The sequence below is a fragment of the Styela clava genome, chromosome 11 (genome assembly GCF_964204865.1).
Source record: "Styela clava chromosome 11, kaStyClav1.hap1.2, whole genome shotgun sequence".
Classification (NCBI taxonomy): Eukaryota; Metazoa; Chordata; class Ascidiacea; order Stolidobranchia; family Styelidae; genus Styela; species Styela clava.
In genome coordinates, this window is record NC_135260.1 from 10,316,774 (window position 1) to 10,339,973 (window position 23,200).

At 34.5% G+C, this 23,200-nt stretch overlaps 2 protein-coding genes across 2 annotated transcripts in view; one reads left to right on the forward strand and one right to left on the reverse strand.

Moving 5' to 3' along the window:
• The window catches only part of LOC120347944 (mediator of RNA polymerase II transcription subunit 27-like), a 92,167-nt gene that overhangs the window by 67,629 nt on the left and 1,338 nt on the right, over nt 1-23,200 (forward strand). The window lies entirely within an intron of this gene.
• On the reverse strand, nt 8,477-21,571 carry LOC120347152 (targeting protein for Xklp2-like). Its single transcript, XM_039417023.2, has 14 exons — nt 21,371-21,571; nt 20,438-21,131; nt 19,862-20,047; nt 19,174-19,364; nt 18,928-19,046; nt 16,320-16,494; nt 15,525-15,654; nt 14,863-14,989; nt 14,696-14,782; nt 14,214-14,360; nt 12,876-13,037; nt 11,792-11,947; nt 11,006-11,120; nt 8,477-10,132 (listed from the first exon to the last, which is right to left on the reverse strand). Exons 1-14 carry the CDS (start codon nt 21,480-21,482, stop codon nt 9,846-9,848), a joined length of 2,688 nt encoding a protein of 895 aa, XP_039272957.2. The 5' UTR covers nt 21,483-21,571; the 3' UTR covers nt 8,477-9,845.

The following is a 23,200-nucleotide window of genomic DNA, read 5'->3' on the forward strand; positions in this document are numbered from 1 at the left end:
CCCCCGGGTTAAATATGTAAATCCTATCCTATCCTATCCTAAGTAGGGTTTAGGATTCACATGTCAGCATGTGTAAAATTGTGTATGGACTACTGGACTATGCATCATCTGACCCGGTTGACCACCAAAATTAAAAAAAAAAAGGCTTCAAGCTGACAAGTACAGAAGTATCACACTACTGCACTAATTAGCAGATTAGAGTGTTCAGCTAGGAGTTTGTTCCTATAAGCAGCTATTGGGCTGCCATGTCAGCATGTAGACAGCCGTTTTCAAAATATAATCAATTACAATGGAATCAATATTATTACAATAATGCAATAAAATACCTTTTTCAGTTTTTTTTTGACTAACTGCTGAACTGATTATTATTTTTTTGGTGGGCGGGCGCGTACTTTTACGTTTTTTAACTTTATTTTAAGTTATGCTCGCCTTCCAGGTAATCTACCGGTATCTCTGCATTTTGTTTGTTTGTCCAGTTTTTGTGTCAGAGTACCGAAATAAATGATTGATTGATACCGGTAACTGCAGAACTGTGAAAATACTTTTTTAACATACTGACAAAGGATTATGATCTTTTGAGTACCGGTACCAGTACCAGGCGACCACGGAGGATTTTATAATTCTGAATACCGGTACCATACATATCGATTCTGCTGTACTGTTAAACTCATTCTATTACCGTACCGTATTGTTTTAGAACAAAGTTAATCAGAAAGGAGAAATGTCACAATAGATTCGAGACTACAGAACTAATGGTTTCCGTGTCTTCCAATCATTAAAGATCCTAATTTCAAGAAGTACCATTTTGAGTCGGTAATCGTCTGTTTCTTTCCACAATACAGTACGGTAACATCCGAATCACGGGAGTACAAAACGGACAACACTAAAAGGCTGAAGGAAGAAACGGATGAAGTGGAGGGAAAACGGAAGTTGAAGTGTTCCCAAAGGTGAAAAATTAAAAAACACTAAAAGGCTGAACACTAAAAGGAAGAAGTGGATGAAATTTCTTCCGACGGGTAGTTAGGTGGCTGAAGTCACTAAAAAGCTGAACACTAAAAGGAAGAAGTGGATGAAATTTCTTCCGACGAATAATGAGGTGGTTGAAGTCACTAAAAAGCTGAACACTAAAAGGAAGAAGTGGATGAAATTTCTTCCGACGAATAATGAGGTGGTTGAAGTCACTAAAAAGCTGAACTCTAAAAAGAAGAAGTGGATGAAATTTCTTCCGACGAATAATGAGGTGGTTGAAGTCACTAAAAAGCTGAACACTAAAAGGAAGAAGTGGATGAAATTTCTTCCGACGAATAAATAATGAGGTGGTTGAAGTCACTAAAAAGCTGAACACTAAAAGGAAGAAGTGGATGAAATTTCTTCCGACGAATAATGAGGTGGTTGAAGTCACTAAAAAGCTGAACACTAAAAGGAAGAAGTGGATGAAATTTCTTCCGACGAATAATGAGGTGGTTGAAGTCACTAAAAAGCTGAACACTAAAAGGAAGAAGTGGATGAAATTTTTTCCGACGAATAATGAGGTGGTTGAAGTCACTAAAAAGCTGAACACTAAAAGGAAGAAGTGGATGAAATTTCTTCCGACGAATAATGATGTGGTTGAAGTCACTAAAAAGCTGAACACTAAAAGGAAGAAGTGGATGAAATTTCTTCCGACGAATAATGAGGTGGTTGAAGTCACTAAAAAGCTGAACACTAAAAGGAAGAAGTGGATGAAATTTCTTCCGACGAATAATGAGGTGGTTAAAGTCACTAAAAAGCTGAACACTAAAAGGAAGAAGTGGATGAAATTTCTTCCGACGAATAATGAGGTGGTTGAAGTCACTAAAAAGCTGAACACTAAAAGGAAGAAGTGGATGAAATTTCTTCCGACGAATAATGAGGTGGTTGAAGTCACTAAAAAGCTGAACACTAAAAAGAATAGGTGAATGAAATTTTTTCCGACGAATAATGAGGTGGTTGAAGTCACTAAAAAGCTGAACACTAAAAGGAAGAAGTGGATGAAATTTCTTCCGACGAATAATGAGGTGGTTGAAGTCACTAAAAAGCTGAACACTAAAAGGAAGAAGTGGATGAAATTTCTTCCGACGAATAATGAGGTGGTTGAAGTCACTAAAAAGCTGAACACTAAAAAGAAGAAGTGGATGAAATTACCTTCCGACGAATAATGAGGTGGTTGGAGTCACTAAAAAGCTGAACACTAAAAGGAAGAAGTGGATGAAATTTCTTCCGACGAATAATGAGGTGGTTGAAGTCACTAAAAAGCTGAACACTAAAAGGAAGAAGTGGATGAAATTTCTTCCGACGAATAATGATGTGGTTGAAGTCACTAAAAAGCTGAACACTAAAAGGAAGAAGTGGATGTTATTTCTTCCGACGAATAATGAGGTGGTTGAAGTCACTAAAAAGCTGAACACTAAAAAGAATAGGTGAATGAAATTTTTTCCGACGAATAATGAGGTGGTTGAAGTCACTAAAAAGCTGAACACTAAAAGGAAGAAGTGGATGAAATTTCTTCCGACGAATAATGAGGTGGTTGAAGTCACTAAAAAGTTGAACACTAAAAGGAAGAAGTGGATGAAATTTCTTCCGACGATTAATGAGGTGGTTGAAGTCACTAAAAAGTTGAACACTAAAAGGAAGAAGTGGAGGAAATTTATTCCGACGAATATTGAGGTGGTTGAAGTCACTGAAATGATGAACACTAAAAGGAAGAAGTGGATGAAATTTCTTCCGACGGCTGGTGAGGTGGATGAAGTCACAAAAAAAATGAACACTAAAAGGAAGAAGTGGATGTAATTTCTTCCGACGGGTGGTGAGGTGGTTGAAGTCACTAGAAAGCTGAACACTAAAAGGGAGAAGTGGATAAAAAAATTTCCGACGAATAATGAGGTGGTTGAAGTCACTAAAAATACTAAAAAGAAGAAGTGGATGAAATTTCTTCCGACGGGTAGTTAGGTGGCTGAAGTCATTAAAAAGCTGAACACTAAAAGGAAGAGGTGAATGAAATTTTTTCCGACGAATAATGAGGTGGTTGAAGTCACTAAAAAGCTGAACACTAAAAGGAAAAAGTGGATGAAATTTCTTCCGACGAATAATGAGGTGGTTGAAGTCACTATAAAGCTGAACACTAAAAGGAAGAAGTGGATGAAATTTTTTCCGACGAATAATAAGGTGATTGACGTCACTAAAAAGCTGAACACTAAAAGGAAGGAGTGGATGAAATTTTTTTCGACGAATAATGAGGTGGTCGAAGTCACTAAAAAGCTGAACACTAAAAAGAAGAAGTGGATAAAATTTATTCCGACGATTGATGAGGTGGTTGAAGTCACTAAAAAGCTGAACACTAAAAGGGAGAAGTGGATAAAAAAATTTCCGACGAATAATGAGGTGGTTGAAGTCACTAAAAACTGTACACTAAAAGGAAGAAGTGAATAAAGTTTCTTCCGACGAATAATGAGGTGGTTGAAGTCACTAAAAAGATGAACAGTAAAAGGAAGAAGTGAATGAAATTTCTTCCGGCGAATAATGAGGTGGTTGAAGTCACTAAAAAGATGAACACTAAAAGGAAGAAGTGGATGAAATTTCTTCCGATGGATAGTGAGGAATACTTGAAAATTTAATATATTAGGAATTGGGTAATTTAATGTTTGTTCTGTTCGTATTTATGAGACAATGTCCTCGTGGATTCGTTTTTTGTTAATTTTTTATATGTTATGCTCAGTTCGAGCCTGGCGAATTGAAGGCCATGACATTCTCGTTATATTCTTTTTAATTTTGATGTAATGTGCAAACAAATTAATATATATATATTTTCATATCTAGCTGTTCTAGATCAACAAACCTTGTAATTTATAATATGTTTGTGGCCCACCTCAAAATGCCTCTGAGGCTTACCAGTGGCCCATGGCCCATTGGTTGAGAACCAGTGGTCTAACAGGACTTCGATTTGACTAATACATCATTATTCAAAGTCTTCGTGCGTGAACTGCTTGCAAAATTTATAAAAACAGATATTAAGTTCAAGGAATGAAATACGGAATCAAAAATAAATTATATTCGGGCACAATATCACGGCAATCTATTATTAATCACGGCAATTATCACGGCAATTATTATTAATTTTTGATTCCTATTTTCGTATTTACAAAATACAACGGCGATCCATGGACTTAAAATGTGTGGTAAACTGCCCGATTATAATTAATTCTTGATACATATTTTCGTATTTATAAAATAATAAAAGATATATATGCGGACATTGAAGTGCCCGAATATAAAAAAAATCCATTCGTATTTACGTACTCACGAAAAAATTGTCGCAAGTCAGAAATATAATTTATACTTTATCCCGCTTTTTGGCAAATAATTTGGATAAGGGTTGGTATTTAAAAGTATGGACTTTTACTAGGATGATTTTGTGTTGCGCAAAATGTTCAAATCTATGACCGATAGCACTATTTTAAATGCTTGCCGTATTAATTTAATTCTGATAACGTAACTCATGGTATATAAAAATATATCGCAGTAATCTGCAAACATGAAATGCATGGTAATATAGTCATGTTGTAGATAACAGTTATTCCATTGTTTATTGTATGCAAATTCCTTCATATACTATAGATCAGTAGTCGGCAACCACCGGGCCGCGGCCCATCGCCGGTCTGCGGAAAGGTCACTACCGGTCCGCAGAAAGGTGACATGAAAACGTACAATGCCATTGTTATCTTCATGTGAGGTTGGGTTTTAAAATGGCAATTACAAAAACGAAAGATCGAAGTGGGTTTAACGTAAGAAATACGTTACGTGAATAGTATCGCTTGGATTACGCGAGAATTCACCCTCGGCTTCCACTGTTATTATGCAAAAAGCGTGCCGACACTAGTCCGTAAATGTAGAAACGTCAACCCAAATAAGATATCTAAAATAAAGTTACCAGATTTTAAAGATGTTATTAGCCTCCGCATGCATGACCCGAATAAAAACTCATTTTCGGAAATTAAGAGTTACAAAGACGTTTTTTTTGGAGTGTTGAATTTGCAAATTCCGTAAATAAAATTATGAATTTCCCGGTAACGATATTAGCTATGATATTGGTCGGGGTATTGATTTGTTGTAAAATAAATGGTGACTTGAGGTGATTAATTATAATTAGCGTCTTCCCTTCTACTAGGTACGAAAAGCACTTGGGCACAAAATTGTTTACAATTTTTTTGGTATCAGGTCGCGTATGTAAAATATCGTTCAAGAGTGCTGCCAAACGACAACGTAGAAATGCCTTTATTTCAGATTTTAAATCAACATTCTTTATTCACGCAATCACAGCTTCACAGATTTATCTAATCACAGTATCAAATTGATTTATTTCGAAAATAACACTGAGCCTAAGAAAGTCAATTGTCGTCTTAATAATAAATGTGTGCATCCCGTTGACGATAATGATAATATTATTTGCTTAAAACTGGGACATTTAATTTGCAAACGGCGATAAGTTAGATCAGAGTCGGCGCAAAAGATAAATATCAGAATACAATTAATTTGGCTTTGAAATCACTCCTTAATGTCATTAAAATCTGTCGCTGATGTGAACTCATAGTTATATCAATAATATGAAACTTCGATCTCCGCCGACCCACGGGAATTAATAGTTGCGCAAAAGAACAAATGGCGGGAATTTAAAAACGTTCAGGGGGACAAAATATCAGCGCATATGACGAAATTAACCAGTAAAAATCGCTTTGTTGCCGATTTTCAATGTTTCTAATTTCCAAATCTACCTCCGACGTTCTGGACCCTGCTGCGTATAAAAAATATTCGGTATTGGACTATTCGGTATTTGTTAAGAATATTCGAATTATTTGATTCGAAAAAAATATTCGATTTTGCCCACCCTTTTCTTGGCCGCCATAAGAGTATAAAAACACGAAAAATTGAGAGTCGTCGAGAAAGAGCTGCGTGTTTGTCTCTCTCAATTAAATTCCAGCCAGAATAAAAAATTGAAACTCATCGAAACAGGCCCAGATATTACATTAAAATACCATTTCTGTTCCTAGCTCATCGGTAGCTCTGAATCGGAATATGTGTAACGTCTTTTCCAGCTGAAGTTGACAAGCTAATATTAAATCTCGTTAATTTATTTTTTTCCGAAATGATCGATGTCAGTTAATTGCATAATATAGTTTATTTCCAAAAATCTCATTTGGTGTTCCGTCACAATTTTAGAATAAAAAAAGTGTTCCGCGATACAAAAAAGGTTGAAAATCACTGGTGTACGAGGTTAGGGATCAGGTTGTGCGACATCTTGGTGCGCATACTTCAGTGGTACCAATATTTCAATTTCAACGAAGTTTAAATTAAATTTCAATCAAAATTAAATGTTTTCTAGAAGTCGGTATCTGATCGTTTATCAAATCATGTCAAGGCGTACCATAACTTAGTCGCAGAGAAGGTGTGCTGTTGCATATTTTTAACTAAATTGCAACGAACTTTCGGGTATACGATCCATTTAAATTTGCGTGTGATAGAAACTTAGGTCAGTCACTCAACTGACAGATTGAAGGAAATTAATTACCCACACAGCACGTCAGCATCTCGAGTGATGATCAGGGTGTGTTGCGCTGAACATGAAAATGAATGAAGGCAGATCAATAAAAGTAAATAACGAAAAATTCATTTACATTCCCGTCTGGCAATTGGTGTTATTTGGAGTGTTTGTTTTTCTTCGCTAAACGGCTCTCTTTCTTTCGAATCGCGTAAATCAGATTCGAAAAAAATTGCGATTTGAATCGATTCAATTCATAAATCTAAAAGGGGCATGTCTACTCATCAGTCCGCTTTCAGGGTCTTCATCCAATCTCACTTCCGTCGGGATATGTTTTGGCTATTTAACTCTCTCAATGATGTTCGGTATTTTAGTGACTTCAACCACCTCAAAATAGATAGGACAAAATATCATCTAACCCTAACGTACTTCTTCCTTATAGTGATTAGATTTTTAGTGACCTCAGCCACCTCACCACCCGTCGGAAGAAATTCCATCCACTTCTTTCTGTTAGTGTTCAGCTTTTCAGTGACCTCCGCCACCTCATTATCCGTCGGAAGAAATTTCATCCATTTCTTCCTTTTAGTGTTCAGCTTATTAGTGACTTCAACCACCTCATTATTCGCCGGAAGAAATTTCATCAACTTCTTCCTTTTACTGTTCAGCTTTTTAGTGACTTCAACCACCTCATTATTCGTCGGAAGAAATTTCATCAACTTCTTCCTTTTAGTGTTCAGCTTTTTAGTGACTTCAACCAGTGACTCCGACCACCTCATTATTCGTCGGAAAAAATTTCATCCACTTCTTCCTTTTAGTGTTCAGCTTTTTAGTGACTTCAACCACCTCATTATTCGTCGGAAAATATTTCATCCACCTCTTCCTTTTAGTGTTCAGCTTTTTAGTGACTTCAGCCACCTAACTACCCGTCGGAAGAAATTTCATCCACTTCTTCCTTTTAGTGTTCAGCTTTTTAGTGACTTCAACCACCTCATTATTCGTCGGAAGAAATTTCATCCACTTCTTGTTTTTAGTGTTCAGCTTTTTAGTGACTTCAACCACCTCATTATTCGTCGGAAGAAATTTCATCCACTTCTTCCTTTTAGTGTTCAGCTTTTTAGTGACTTCAACCACCTCATTATTCGTCGGAAAATATTTCATCCACTTCTTCCTTTTAGTGTTCAGCTTTTTAGTGACTTCAGCCACCTAACTACCCGTCGGAAGAAATTTCATCCACCTCTTCCTTTTAGTGTTCAGCTTTTTAGTGACTTCAGCCACCTAACTACCCGTCGGAAGAAATTTCATCCACTTCTTCCTTTTAGTGTTCAGCCTTTTAGTGTTTTTTAATTTTTCACCTTTGGGAACACTTCAACTTCCGTTTTCCCTCCACTTCATCAGTTTCTTCCTTCAGCCTTTTAGTGTTGTCCGTACAAAACCTTGCCGAAATCCCGTAGCAAGTCTCAACTGAAAATTCACTCGTTCAAGTTATTTGGCGAGAGAAAAATGTATATTCGCGGGAACAAACATTCGCGCTAATGTAGTTTATGTATGCTAATAGACGTATCGTTCAAGGTAAACCGAACAGTAGCGCGTCCCCACTGATATCGTATAGAATTTTTTGTTTGTTTTTATCAAATTGCGGTAACACTATTTCTGTCCAACAAACATCTTGTAGACTGAATGGCTTTCTGATTAAAAAGTGCTACTGCAAACTTCACATATTCGTGTCAAGCCAAGCAATAAATATTTGACGATAAACGTCGGTCGCTTTCTGAATTGATTCAAATGTTGGGGAGATTCTACATCATTTCAGTCTTCAACTATGTTTCGAAATACCTTTGTGGACTGGCTGTTTTGAAAGAATATTCACCGGATATTTAACTAAAAACGCTTTTCTTACTATAGGCAGTTCATGCATGCATGTTCATGTTCATCTTAAACACATTTATTTACACGTAATCAGAACAATGAGTGATTTGCAAGCAAGCTCTCATGGCAGAGTATAGTTACTTTTGTTAAAACCAATATAACTAGAAACAATTTGCACAAACATTTGGCAGACTACGCCCTTATTATAACATCAAGAATGCTGCATTCAGAGGCAGAAATCCAAACTGTATGGTACATACCAATTGTCACAGCAGTTACAGCAATAATCAAAAAGTGAGAATTGTCTTTCCAACAACACAAAACAAAATATTCTTGCTTGAGCTGCAGACTTATAATATTCTACATTTGTTTAGAAGTGTGTGACATTTTTACACATTTATTTTATACAAATATATAATATAGAAATGATTTTTTATTTTAGGAATATATGTATCCAAAATGATTATTTATCCAGTGATTGATTATGAGTGAACATTACGATTTAGGTATATTGTATTTTTGACTTATGTAAAATTTTAGCGAAAAATTCAGCAAATTTGCTGTTTAAAGAAACCAATTTAAAATAATTGGAAACGCATTGAATATCAAAGAGGAATCCTAGAATAGCCAAGATATGGGCATTTCCAGATGTATCCATTATACTTGAGAAATGTGCATTTACAAAAAGGTGAATACAAGAATAGGCATCAATATCTACAAATAGAACACAAAGATGAACAAGGGTTTTAAACAATGAAGAATAAAGAAAGAATACAGATGTCCCAATTATTTTTCAATAAACCTACCATGTTTTGTCAACTCAAATATACACTTTGAAAAGTATTTCAAAAAATGTTCATTCTGAAATGCTGTTCTTCAGATGGTAAGGCCTGAACGTACCAGGTTTCTCGATACAAAGTAAGACTTTCGGCCTTTTCTAGGAGAATCGAGCATTATCAGAACCAGAAAAAGAGATAATAAAATATTTAAAAAAGAAACAATAAAAAGCCAAAAAGCTACAAGCTGGCATATATACATTTCAAAAACTAATAACTTTAGTGTCACATTTCTCTATCTACCCTCCATCTCGCTATCCATCAGAACAATAGGAAAATATAATTAAAGTGTGCCAATAGATGGAAAATGACACGAATCAAACTTACATTCTGAGAGCTTGAATTATGAAAAGCTTTCACCTTACTTTTTAATTTAAAGTTACTGAGCAGAATTGGAAATTACTATCATTTTACTATATACGCATTTACAAGTTTTAAAACTTTTTTACAATGGACCATCAATATAACCAATTATTTTATATGTACCCCCAAACGCTTTTTAAAAATGGCAGAATTGACTTGATAAGTAGCAGAATTGACCAAATTCTCACTATATTTTCAGAGTGTTAATAATTGTGTGTTGTCATAACAACTCAACACTTTTTATAAAATCGATCACTGAACTGAGGAGATTGTGGTTGGGTTAGTTCTTTCTCACTCTGCCGCATCAGAACCGGTTTGTATTTCCTAACAGGGTTTGCTCGATGTTCAGCTTCTTTTCTCTCCCTTTCATATCTTTCTTGTTCGATTCTCTCATTCTCCATCTTCAACATTTCATTCCTGGCCTGGCTTTCTGCCTCCTTGTGTTTCAAAAATTCATCGAACTCCTCTCGTTGCAGAGCACGTCGATCAGTGTGAAGAGCAAATTCTTGAAAAGTTTCTGAGAAAATAGAAAAGAGAGCAATGCTCAAATATATGAAAACACTTGAATGACTAAAAACAACCCGTCAGCAACCTACACCATAATCTAACTACTGCGTATATTCTCGCATATACGCCGAGTTTAATGCTCAAGAAAAAAGTTGCCAGACTAAGGGGTTGGCATATACGTGCATAACACTGATCGCACTAAAAACTCGGCGTATATGCGCATAACTCTCATAAAAATTCGATCAATTCTTTGAGGCCCCACACAAGTACCGGTAAATAAGCACAGATTTTGTTAAAAAAATGGCATATCAGACTGGTGACATGCACATATAAAACAAACAAAAGTTGGGTGAAAAAGCGCCCAACCCCTTCTTTAGTCGAAAAGATGGCATACTAAACAGGTGGAATGCCCTGTGGCAATACACATATAAAAGTACAAAAGTTGGAAAATTGGAATCAATTAGTTCATTATTCAATAAGGGAAGAGATTTTTCACAGTAACAACAACCACCAGCAATTTAGCAATACGATCATAAGTCTACTTCACGTCAAAAAATAAAAAAAAAGTTTAACTCAAGCATGACGAAGGAAGATAGCTTGAACATATGTTGAAGATAATGCTATCCAAATAGGATTTATTTCAATAATTAGGATAACTGAAAAATACTCTTTTTATGTAAAAATTTTGTTTCTGTAGTGAAATCACGATTATGTCAAATCGTTCAGAGTAACATGATTTTGCTGTAAAAGTGAGGCTATTTCTGACTATTCAAATATTAATTGTAAAATTGCAATATTAAATTGCAAATAATATTCAACTTGGATTTGAACTACAGTTATAATTGGATTCGTCAAAAAAATAAAGAACAGAAAACCAATCAACCTGTGTATTTCTTGTTAATAGCTGGCTTGAAAGCTTTACCATGAATTACTTTAGAATAATTAGTATTCGCTTTGAATTCTGTTTTTTCTCGCAATGCTTTTACTTCTTCCTCTACCTGGAATGATGGAAATGGAATGAATTAGTCATTGGTTGTTGGAATACAATCCACCAGGATTTCAGATGGCCTTACTGTTCAGATCAAAATAAATTTCGATTCAATTGGAGTAATATTGATCGCGTACTAATAAGGAATAATGTAAATACACCTCAAAGCTTCTTGAAGCATTCATGTTTAATGTATGACCCATTTTAAGGGTTGGGTAAAACCAAATAATTTAGTATTCCGAACACAATCCAAAATAATATTTTTGAATATGGAACATATTCTGAAATGGTTCCACAAAAAGAAATTCTTCACAACAATTGTAAATTTGTAGAAATTGGATTTGGTTACGCACAATAATTGAGGTGAAGATTGGTTTAATTAGTTTTTTTTTTATTGTATTCAGTCAGAAAATGAATAATTTTTTTGTCTTTAATGAAATAATAAATGTTTCCAAGACATTATAAAATGAGATAAATAATATATGAATAATGAGAAATAATATTCTAAAATATTCCTAGAATCAATAACTTATCCATCGGATATAACTAATTTCGAACGTATTCGAATATCTGATTTTTTTGGACATCCCTGCCCCTTCCTACTTGAAAATACATAAATATGATATTGTTGTACTTAGATGAAAGGTTACAGGACCCACGTTATTCTAAATTGCTACTAACCTCCTGTTTCCATTTCTCCGCTCTTAATGCCCCTCTTTCATCCGAATACATATGGAAAGGTTTTGGCTCGGTACTTGGTTTAATATTTTTAGCTGGCAGTGCTTTTACTGGATCGATTGGTTGACATATGGGTGTAGCACGGAATGAACTTGCAATCTGTAGATGAGTAGAATCAGGAAATTATTGGGGAAAAAAGGTACCAGCTTCCACTGCTGGGTATTGAACTGCTATAATTTGGAACATCCATGGCCAACCCAAAAGCCCTTTTCCCATAAAAAAGCCCATAAAATTATGTTTCAGTTTTGCAGCGGGCCACACATTTAATAGCATATCACATACCATGAATTATTTGCGTGAAATATGGCGAATGTGAAAAATTATTAATGGTTTCATGTGGTAATGAGATATTGTCATTTTCTAACTTTTCAATCTAAGCTGGCACCGTTTGATACTGCGCAAGGTAAATTCTTGTTTTCGAGCCAGCTCCAATTTGAAAATGTTTACTTTTAGAAAGAAAGATTCAGATGAATAAGTTGTCATTATTGCCGTCGTAAATTGTATTGTCATTTGCCTTAGAATGGGACACTCATCCCCAACAACATGAGTTGCAAGTTGTATATATTCCACATCAACAGCGTAGAACTGATCTGAGCAACATTGAAGCTTACCCAAAAAATTTTTTAGATTCTAATATAAACAGTTAGTGTGAAAAATTATTCCTGCAGGCTGCGCAATTCGCATGTAACCCGCGGGTCGGACACCGCTGGTTTGGTAAGGACTAAAATATTTCTGGCTTGGTATTGCATTCCAAATTTAGTACACCCTGTGTGAAGTAACATGCATGGGATATGCATCCAATATTTCTACCTGTGATGCCATAACTATGAAATCTAATGCTTTAACCACTAGGCTCGAAGCCCAGTTCAAAGCGAAACGTAAAACATTACAATAAAAAATAACCTATTATGTTGGGGTTGATTTTAACAAATTCAAAGTTCTAACAGTTCTACAGGTTGTAGCCTGTAGGTCAAAAATATAAACTCTAAAAGTCTTGAAATGCAAAAGATAAAACACAAATACGAACCGCTTTTTCGGATTCCAAAATTTGTTTAATTTTTTCTTCCTTTTTAGCGAATCGTTCTTTATCTCTAGAGTCAAATGAGAATGGTTTCACTTCACATTTCTTTTCAATACTTTTCTTCGCTGTTACCACTGGTTTCTTGAAGGCTGTTTCATTCTTTCCCTTCTATAGATTGAGTACATTCACATGATTAAATTGAAATATACATACCAATTTCAAATACCTTACCATTACGTTTGTGGCTATCATTAAACTTGCAACACTCATTACTATTGCTAGCATGCGGCTTGCTTTTATATATCTATAGTTTATGCATTTAAGTCAATAACAGACAATTAAGATATTTATTGCACAGGGGTTCCTCGAACGTCCAGAATAGTTTCTCGGAATTTCGCTACAGTGGTTCTCAAACCGCGGTCTGCGGAACCCTTAAGACACCACGAAGGAATATGAAGATACTTTATTTTTTGCGCTATAAGCTAATGTTGTCATTTTGCATTTGCCTCTTCTTCTTGTGAAAAATCGCTTTCCTGTTTCTTTCTGTACAGGATCAAATGCTTCCAAATTTCAGTGGTTAAAGATTGTTGTTATCGCTAGAAGGCTAGGCTATTACTTATTTAAAAAAATTCTGTGTTCTCTATGAAATTCGTTTTTCACTTTAAATTTCTTTGTGCTGACGTCTTCAAAATTAAAAAATTCGCACTATGCCGTGGTTTCATGACCACATTTCAGCGATCGTCTATCGGTACTGTAAAGTTTCACATTCATTCTATTAGCAACAAAATGGCAGACAGCAAAAATACGACAACGACTAATCCCGATTTAGGCCTTTCGTATCAAAAAATGTTGATATTTTTTTCATTATATCAGCACTTTTTGCAGTAGCTTTTAAAAAAGTGCAAATCGAAAATTCAGTTTTGATATATTATTAATGAATATATCGCTCAAAAACAGGTAGTTGTGAGCATAACGCCACTGCATTTAAAATCATTATCCCCTCTGTCTCCAATCACCTATGTGAAAGTGGGTTTTCTATATTTGTTTTAATCCAGACAAAATCAAGGAACAAACTTGATGTGCAAGATCACATGAGATAAATCAGTAAGCTATTTCGTACGCGAGGAGTGGCAGCTAATTTAAATGTTGTCCGAGTAGGTCTATGGTATGTTCCTCTTTTTGTGTTTTCGGTTTGAAAATTGTGGGGTCCCCGGTTACTTCAGAAAAGCATATGGGGTCCTCACTCCGCAGGCTCATAAAGTTTGAGAACCACTGCCATAGAGGTTAAAAACCACCTATCTAAGTGCTGGTAGATCTGTGATACTTTTATAATTACACTTATACCTCAGCCAGAGCTTTTGCTTTCGCTTGTTCTTTCTCAAAATTTTCTTTGTTTTCCTTCCTGATCTGAGCGATATGCATTCTGTTCTTCAATTTGAATGCAGGACTCTGTGGTACAGTTGGTTTTATGGGTTCTGGCTTTGGAACTTCCTATAAGTGGAAAAAAAATAAAGTAACATTATGTTGTTCTTAAGTTCCAATTGTAACGTCATTGTTCACTTAATACTGATCGATCAATGTTACGGAAAATCGAAGCTTGATGAAACATCCACATAGACTTCACAAATTTCTTAAACACTGGACAACTAATTTTCTAATACAAACACTCTCAAACCATCTAGCAAGCCTCGAGAAGATAAAACAGTTGCAAGCTTGCAATTGCCTAATGCAAACCCAACTTAGAGTATGAAATTCACAATATTTTGTGAAAGTATAGCATACACATACCAAGTCCTATTTAATGAGAAATGCTCTTATTAACAAACCTGAGGTCCTTCCAAGATTTTCGTTGGAAGAGGGCGTGCTTTGAATTCTTTAGTAGGAGATTCAACTTTGTCATGCACTGGCCTTCCCTAAAAATATATAGAAAATGAAAAACTTTTTCACTATTAAAACCTTATTTCTAACTGAGAAAGGTAAAAAAGAAACAAACCTCAACCCGTTTGTCAATCTCAAGATTGAATCCAATAGGTTTTGTAGGAGGACATTTCTTAACTTCAGGCAATGCACCAGGATGATCGAGAATATCACGATTTACAGGCTTTGCCTTGAATTGGTAACTGAATAAAAAAAATTTGAATCATTTTTCTCCCTATTATAAAGGGCATCTAACTATATATCATAAAAAAGAATTCGTATTAAAGTGAGACATTTTGTGTAGGAAAAGTAATCCCAAGTAACTTGGACTAAAAAGGAATCATAATATTATCAATTCTTTCCTAAAGCAAATTAGGATGAAATTTTTAAACTAGTACCGGAATATATTATAAAGCTTTGAATATAGAATAAATTTGATATAATACATATCGTTGATATCTGTAAAAAATGTTTCAGAATCCATACAAATTATTCACTTCTTTCACATTATTTGCTATTATCGCATCTATGTATAAATATAAAAAATTTGGATGGCCAATGAGTAGGAATCCAATATTCAAAATGAACAAAATTATGAATGACATTCAATTTAATATTCAACTATTATGATTTGAACAGACGCATCTTCAGTATAAACCGAAAAAAAATTGAATTTTAAACTGAATTAAAAGTAATCAACCATTTTCTGTAATATAAATATTTGATATTTCTGATTACTTTTTCATTTCTTTAACTTCCTGGTCTTCCATTTCCTTCTGTCCCACCACAGTAACAGTTCGAGTTCTAGATCTTGACTCAAGTTTTGGTGTTTTTGCAACTGTCAGTCCTAATTTTGCTTTCATCGGTCCTGGATTTGTAAAACAAGAATACAAGAATATTTGAACCATCTATTACATTTTATAGGATACTGGAGTATTGTGTATAAAACTGCCTTTCTCCTTATTTACTACCTACGTTAGATGTGTCAGTTGCCACAAGGATGTTTGGATGAGATAATATTATAAAAAAATAAATAAGATACCTTTCTTATTGCATTTTACCTAGAAATTTGTGTATAGTAAGAAGTTGACCAAAATATAATGGCATGGAAGGCCAGAATTATCTAGTTCAATTTCTATGGCTACAACCCCACAAGCGACAAGAAAAAAGTTATCTTTGATAAGATGCATAACAGTTCATTCAAAATCCTACGGTTTCATATAGCAAAATGGCTCTTTGTCCAGAGCCTTATCACAAGTGAAGCCAAAACTTTTTACAATATGATAAAATGATAACAAATTATGACTTTGTTAATGGGAATTCACCGCTTCATTGCTGTTTGGTATTGGTTCAATCAGAATTCATTAACGCAGAAATATACACTATAATTCATTGAAACCTCAATAGCTCTTTTATTCTCGTTTATGAGTGAGTATGCGTGGCCTTGCTTCAAGAAAATTTCCTCAAAAAATGGATCTAACGGATGTCCTTGAATAAGTAGTAAAACTAAAAAAGAATGCTAGGTTCAATCACCTTTGCGAATTTCTGCTTTCGCTGTATTCACTCTGGTACCCTTATTAAAATTCATCACTGCTTTTGCCATTGGTGTAAAATCGTATCCTTTTAACGAAGTTGCAGGTTCAACAGCTTTACGTTTTCTATTCGACGACAGGTTAAATGGTTTCACAACAGTCTTTTTCAGCTTAGTCTGTATGGAAAAAATATAGAGTAACAAATAGGAAAAAGGTTTAGGACAGTTTGGTGAAAACGATTAGAGACTGTAGAATGATAATCAGCATGACAGTTATTAACTAAATTACTGCATCGCGCAGTGTGTTATGTTCTGATTCAGATCTCCTTAGAATTATTAATATATGCATACTATCGAAAAATGAAATCTTTTAAAATATTCCACTACTTGCTGAATACCATTTTGGAACTTCTTAAGGAACGATTTATAAAAATTTCAAACTCCATACTTAACGATTTACCATCATCACAGATATAGTCAGAACTGACTTATATTATGATACATGTGTATGGCTATTGTTACCGATTTTAGTACTGATATTTTTGGACTACGTAGATATGTAGTCTTGAAGAATATAGGATACCGAATCCAGAGGATTAGAATCCCAAAGTATTCGAATCCAACAGGATCCGATAACAGGATTCGGTTTCCCCCTCTCCCGCACGAAGTGTCAATTTTGTATTTCGGGTTTCTAATTTATCACTCGGAGACGAGCGTTTTTTCTCGCGTGGAAAACTCACGAGCGTTTATTTCTTGCATGGAAATCTCTCTCGTTAAATTAAATTTATGTCTGCTCATAAAATCGGCAAAGATCGAACACAGTAATCTCATTCGGCATATTCAGGACAAGAAGTCGGCGAAGACTTGTTATTGCACCATTTTAGCGTTTTACTGCTTTTCTTTCTAGCTAGTGTATAATAATAAGAATTATTTGTGCCGACTTACTGGCGATATTCTGATTGCAACAATCTTTAATTGTTCACAGACGTGACTTGCTTCATTTTACATTAAATGCGACCTGCGAGTTTTCCCAAAAAATGATGCATGTAAACCAATGTTCCCTCTAATTTTTTGTAGTATGTGTGCGCAGAAATTTTGGTGTGTGCGCACTTTTTTGGAAAGGTATTAGTCCTTCCAGTTGTGCAAACACCAATGAGGAAATTTTGGCGTTCTAAGTTTCTAACCGGGTAATAAGTGGGCCAACAAACTTTCTCAACCTGCCAACCAAGCACATTGTTACATTACATCGACATACGTCTGTGCGCAGCAAATCTATGCGTGTGCGCAGCCTCTGAAAGCTGTGTGCGCGCGCACACGCGCACACCTTTGAGGGAACACTGATGTAAACCAAAAGCCAGGCGTTAAATGTTATAATATTGCTTGCAATTAATTTAAATCAAATGTTAGTTACGAATAATTTTATTACATCATTTTCCGAAATACAAAGTTATATCGCGAAAATCTGTCACATTTCAATTTCACTCTCCAAAGATTACATATTTTTCAGTCCTTTCCTATCGTTCAAGATAGGCGCAAGTTTGATCGAGTGTCTGTAGTATTTTAATCGCCGATGAATTTAAAAAAAGTTGACGCATCTGGCGAAGGGAATGACGTATTGAGTTTGAGTAGGGCCAAGTCTGGGTAGATAATGATATGTAACAATAATTATAAAAAAGGAATTCGGCTTCAGATGTTATTACCTAATAACTACGGTAAGTACGAAATCGAGTTTACGGGAACTTGGTTTTACGTGTCTTGCTTGCACAGAATAAAAAGTTGATTTTGATTGATCGTGGTTAAATTTAATATTTTACAACGGCCGCATAGGTTGCAGTGGCCACACGTTGGTACTGAATCCAATTAATTCTCAGCGGGTATGTTTTAGTACACTCGGCAGACTAACATTAATGATGATTTAACGCCATTTCATATCTATTTTTGTATTTAACCGCTTGCTATTAAAGTGTGTAAATGTAAAGCATGTTTTAATTTAGCATATCAGTATTTCGGGATTACATAATTATATTTGGAACACTTGAAGCCAAAAAATATTGTTATATTCTTAAATTTTATTATCCTTGGAAATGCCTGTTTAGCATCAAATGAAATCCAATGTTCAGGACATTTCCAAATAACTAATACATTTACAATTTTTTAACAGCTGAATCCAGCAATGTGGAAATTCCCACTATAAGTATGAAAATAGAATAGGATTCGGTATTCTGCATTCGATTTAACTATTCTAGAATAGTTAATTATTCTACATTGCCCATCCCTAGTATTCTGATTGAGTCATTTACTAATTGCCATGTCAATATTCTACAACTTGAAACTCGACTATAACCTCATACCAATAACAAAAGAGCAATTCTTGAGTATATGGACATTAATAAATTAAGGTACTTAAGTACTTAAGAAGCCAAGAAAAATGACAAAACTATCAAAAATTAATATCATAATATTTATTCTCATTATTTTTATTGTTTCCCTGCCATTCAGAAATAGCTGTGACATTAGTACCAACTTGGGTTTGATATACTAAGTCATTCAAACGAGATATCAAGCATAGCCATATGAATAAAAAAAAAAATTTTAGACAAGTATACTCACAGGAGAAGGTGGATGTTGACGAAGACCCTTGGTGAAATCAATTTCTGAAGACAGTTTTCTAGATCTCGTATCCATAGAATGATTTGACTTAATTCTATTGTCGGTTTGAAATTTGAATTCTGACGCAAAATATATGAAAAAATAGAATTATAACTACTATTAATATAATATTAAATGTGTTGTACATTTGGGTTTTTCTGTAAATTACGTAGGTAAACTATTCAGTTCACAGTTTCTTATTATTACCTTTGACTTTCGTTAACTTCGCAGATGGTGTGCCACTTGGTGTATGTGCAGAAGGATTTTTGAGTGCACGTTTAAATGATTTACTAGCCTCTTTAGCCATTTGCTTGGCTTGATATTTTAATTCCTCGATTTCTTCCAACTCCATTTCTTCTGTACTTTTAACTTTCGGCACACTTGCATTTCTAGAGTGTCTAACAAAATAATAACTCATTATTATTAAAAAGAGTTGAATAATTTAAAGTGGGATAAAATATTTTCACATGATTTTTGCATTGAATTGATAACAGACCATTTCTACATAACCAGGCGAAGTTTCTTGCAACAGTCACTTCCTTATCAGAGCAATCATAAATCACCTCTCAATTACCTTTAAACTACCGTAGTTTTCATGTTTCAAAGGGATTTAGAACTGTTCATAAGGCGAATAATTTTGTGTTTTCCAAGTTGGAGGCATTGTGAAGAATATAATGAATGCGTGTATTAGTTTTATGACCAGCTCGAACAATTTTTTTCTATTTCACTAGAACTGTAATACATCTGAATGATTTACTAATCAAAACCTCCAGTAAAATTTGATTAATTCATCTTTAAATTGAAACAAATAATACAAAACCAAACTAAAAAAAAGTTATTTTAAAAAAAATCTGTCTACTCTTACTAACTGAACGACTATAAATAACATTCTCACCTTAATACAGTTGGGGTTATAGATTCTGTCAATTTCACTCTTGGTGGATTCTTTTTAACTTTCTTAGTTGGTGGAGGATCTGCGGGATTGGCTGGAGTCAATGATCTGCCACTCTTACGAATTACTTTCAATTTTTCCAGTCGTTTTGATCTATGATCATTTGTAGATGTAGATGTTGTAGCAACACTGATAAAAAAGGTTTCATTTTTTTCAAATTTTAGATTCAACAGAATACGACATGGATCGTTGAATGTTGTAAATCATGGTAAGTTCGGGAGTTTATTTTACACCAGTTGATAAGTTATGGAAAATTTAAATAATTTACTTTTAACACAACTCTGAATTCCAGACAAAAAAAATATAGAAAATAAGAAAACTAAAATTGCTATATGATTAAATTTTATTATTTTATTAAATTTTGTATTAAAAATACTTTTGACAACCTCACCATAAGTTCATGATACAAAATGCAAAAACACCATATTTTTTATAACGTAAAATTAGAACAAAATAATGGTAAATAATGATGCAACATACATAAAATTTTATATTTTAGATAGACTAGACTTTATTTACCTGCGTCGAGTTCGGCGACTGCGTTCCCACGAAGCAAGGCGACTTGGCGTTATCAAATTAGCTAAAACTTCAGCATTCCTTTTTTCCTCATTGGGGGTTGGCGGCGTCCGTCTAGTCGCTGGTGAAGTATCCATTTCCTTAGGCTCTTCAGATGCATTTTTATTCTCTTCTTCTGGCGCATTAGATTCCATTATCTCATCACACTCAGTTGAATCAACATTATTCGTGATTTCATCCTTATTTTCTGCGTCGCCACATTCATCCTTTCCATTTTCTTCTTCTTCCAATGAATCAGTGTCAATTTCAGATGTAATTGATGGTTTCGCGGGCTGAACTTCGGAACCACTCTCTGTTGTAATATCTTGTTCTTTATAATTTTGTTCAAAAGACGAATGTTCATTTATGAGGACATTATCATTGTTGATGGAAATATTTTCTTTAATTCTTGCTGGCTCATTTTCACATGAGTTGGAGGATCCTAGATCCTGTGCTGTTTTTACTTCGTCTGTTAAGTTGGAACTAGATTCCTCTGTATGGTTTGCAACAGGTTCAATATTTGCATCTTCTGTTGATTCTTTTTCCTTGATGTTAGTTTGCTGATTGTTATTTTCCTCATCCATCATTTCAATGTTAAGTTCGTTTGCAAAGCCATCTTGTATTAAACCAGCACTATTTAAGCTTTCGTGGTCGTGATCTATAATTAATATCAAGAAATTTTTAAAAGAAAATATTGTAAAAGCAAGGAAAAATTCAGATTTGGAAAAGTGTTTAAATATTTAGTACGCCTATTTACAGATTTATCAAGTAGTATCACATAATACTGTAATATTTTTTGCTACCAATAAATACTGACAAAAAATGAATATATTTAATAATGTCAAGAGTTATGTTTAACAAGTTTGAGTAATAAAATTGATAAATAAAAATACTTACTAAAATAGTCATCTACTTCAATACTTTTTTCATGTTCATCATTTTGAAAGTCAACGAAAGTGGGTGCATTAAAATCCCAGTTAATGTTTTGCTCCCCAGTGTTCACTTCCATATTAAAATAGTTGCGCGCTCGTATAAATCTAACATGAATAAAAATATAATTCTTTGACTTTACAAGCCAGAAATTCAGCTCGTACTGTGATAATTCAATTAATAAAAGTCTCTGCTGGAATACCATCAAACAAAATGGGACGTGAAATGAATGCCATACGGTGCGGTACCGGTACCGTACTGCCGTACCGGTAACTGGTCAAATAATGCCAAACAAAAATCTTATAAAAAGTCTGTCTGGCACAGAATGAAATGTTTAAAGACACGTTTAGTTGAAAATAAAACTACTGAATTTCTGAATTTACAACTAAGCAGGTATGTCCAATGCTAAATGATGAAATAGAGTAGACTGGTATAACATTCCGCACGAAGACAGATAGATAGATATTGATTTATTTCCGATACAAGTACATAATACAGTAAGCATGAGCAAACAACAATAGGCATAAAAATATATAGGCCTACGAAAGGGGATGGGCAAGACTTCCAACGTCGACCGACCCCTAGCAAGACAAGACTTTCATTTACAATAACTGAACAAGAAATTAAGATGACTTTCCATATCATACTTTTTGTTTGGCGTTATTTAAGTAGTTCTGTAGGCTTTTATACAGTTATATTTCAGTTGTAGGAGAAAAGCACGGTAATAGGCTACGGTACCGGTACAAGCTATCTGAATATCCCGTAGCATAAATATACCCAAACAAATGACTGAATGTGTGTATTTTTGAAAGATACACCAGTCTTTCAGTAAGTATGCGCAGCGTCATAAAATACCCTGTTAGGGATCGCAAATTGGGACACTTGCGTCGGCGCGAACAGTAAAATTTAAATGAAAATGGGCACAGAAGCAAACCCAGACACAGAAAGAAAATCGCAATCTGAAAACGAGCACGGATTGGGCGACCAATCAGAATTGGTTACGCGCCGACGCACAAAGGTATTTGTCTGTTTGTCCGTGTGCCTCGAGCGACACCACGCATGTAGCTCATTTCAAAGTTGTTTATTTTTCGTTTCAACTCCGGTTTCATGACTTTCGTGTTCCTTGAGCTGACGCAAATTTCGCCTGGCGTTAATGTGTTAATTGGAACCAAATGAAATAAGTATTGTACCTTGACAGAGCATGTTGAAAATGGGCAAATAAGTAACTGTATTCTAACTGGAAAGCTCATATTTGGGAAACTCGTAACGTTCATTTTATGCTCTTTATTTTTTGTAGATTTAATCGGCAACACTACAGGTGTCAGCGATTGCATTATCTTTTGAGCAAATAAAACTGAACAATTTCAGAATTCAAAGACATCTTTTTTAAACGATGATTAATCCATAGTACTGTAGTACGGTACCGGGGTATTATAGTAAAACACAAAACGATACAGGTGTACATTTCGTGCCCAACAATTTAAAATTACGGACTGAAGGATGCCTGTTACGGTATTAAGTGCTTAGGGCCTGCTAAAGATTAAAAAGACCTGTTTCAGCCTCAACCATTAACCCCTATTTTTTCAAAATAGGATTAGAGTTAGTAACATGTAAGTCCAGAAGTCCATACAAATAAATAATTGGTAAATAGCACAGATATGCTTTATAAATCATGATTTTACTTGAGAAAGAGCATATTTTACGGAAAAGTTATGTGTTGATAATCTGAATTCTCCAGAAAGCTTTATTTTTAAATACTATTTAGACATTCCATGTAATGTATAACTTTATGGGAAT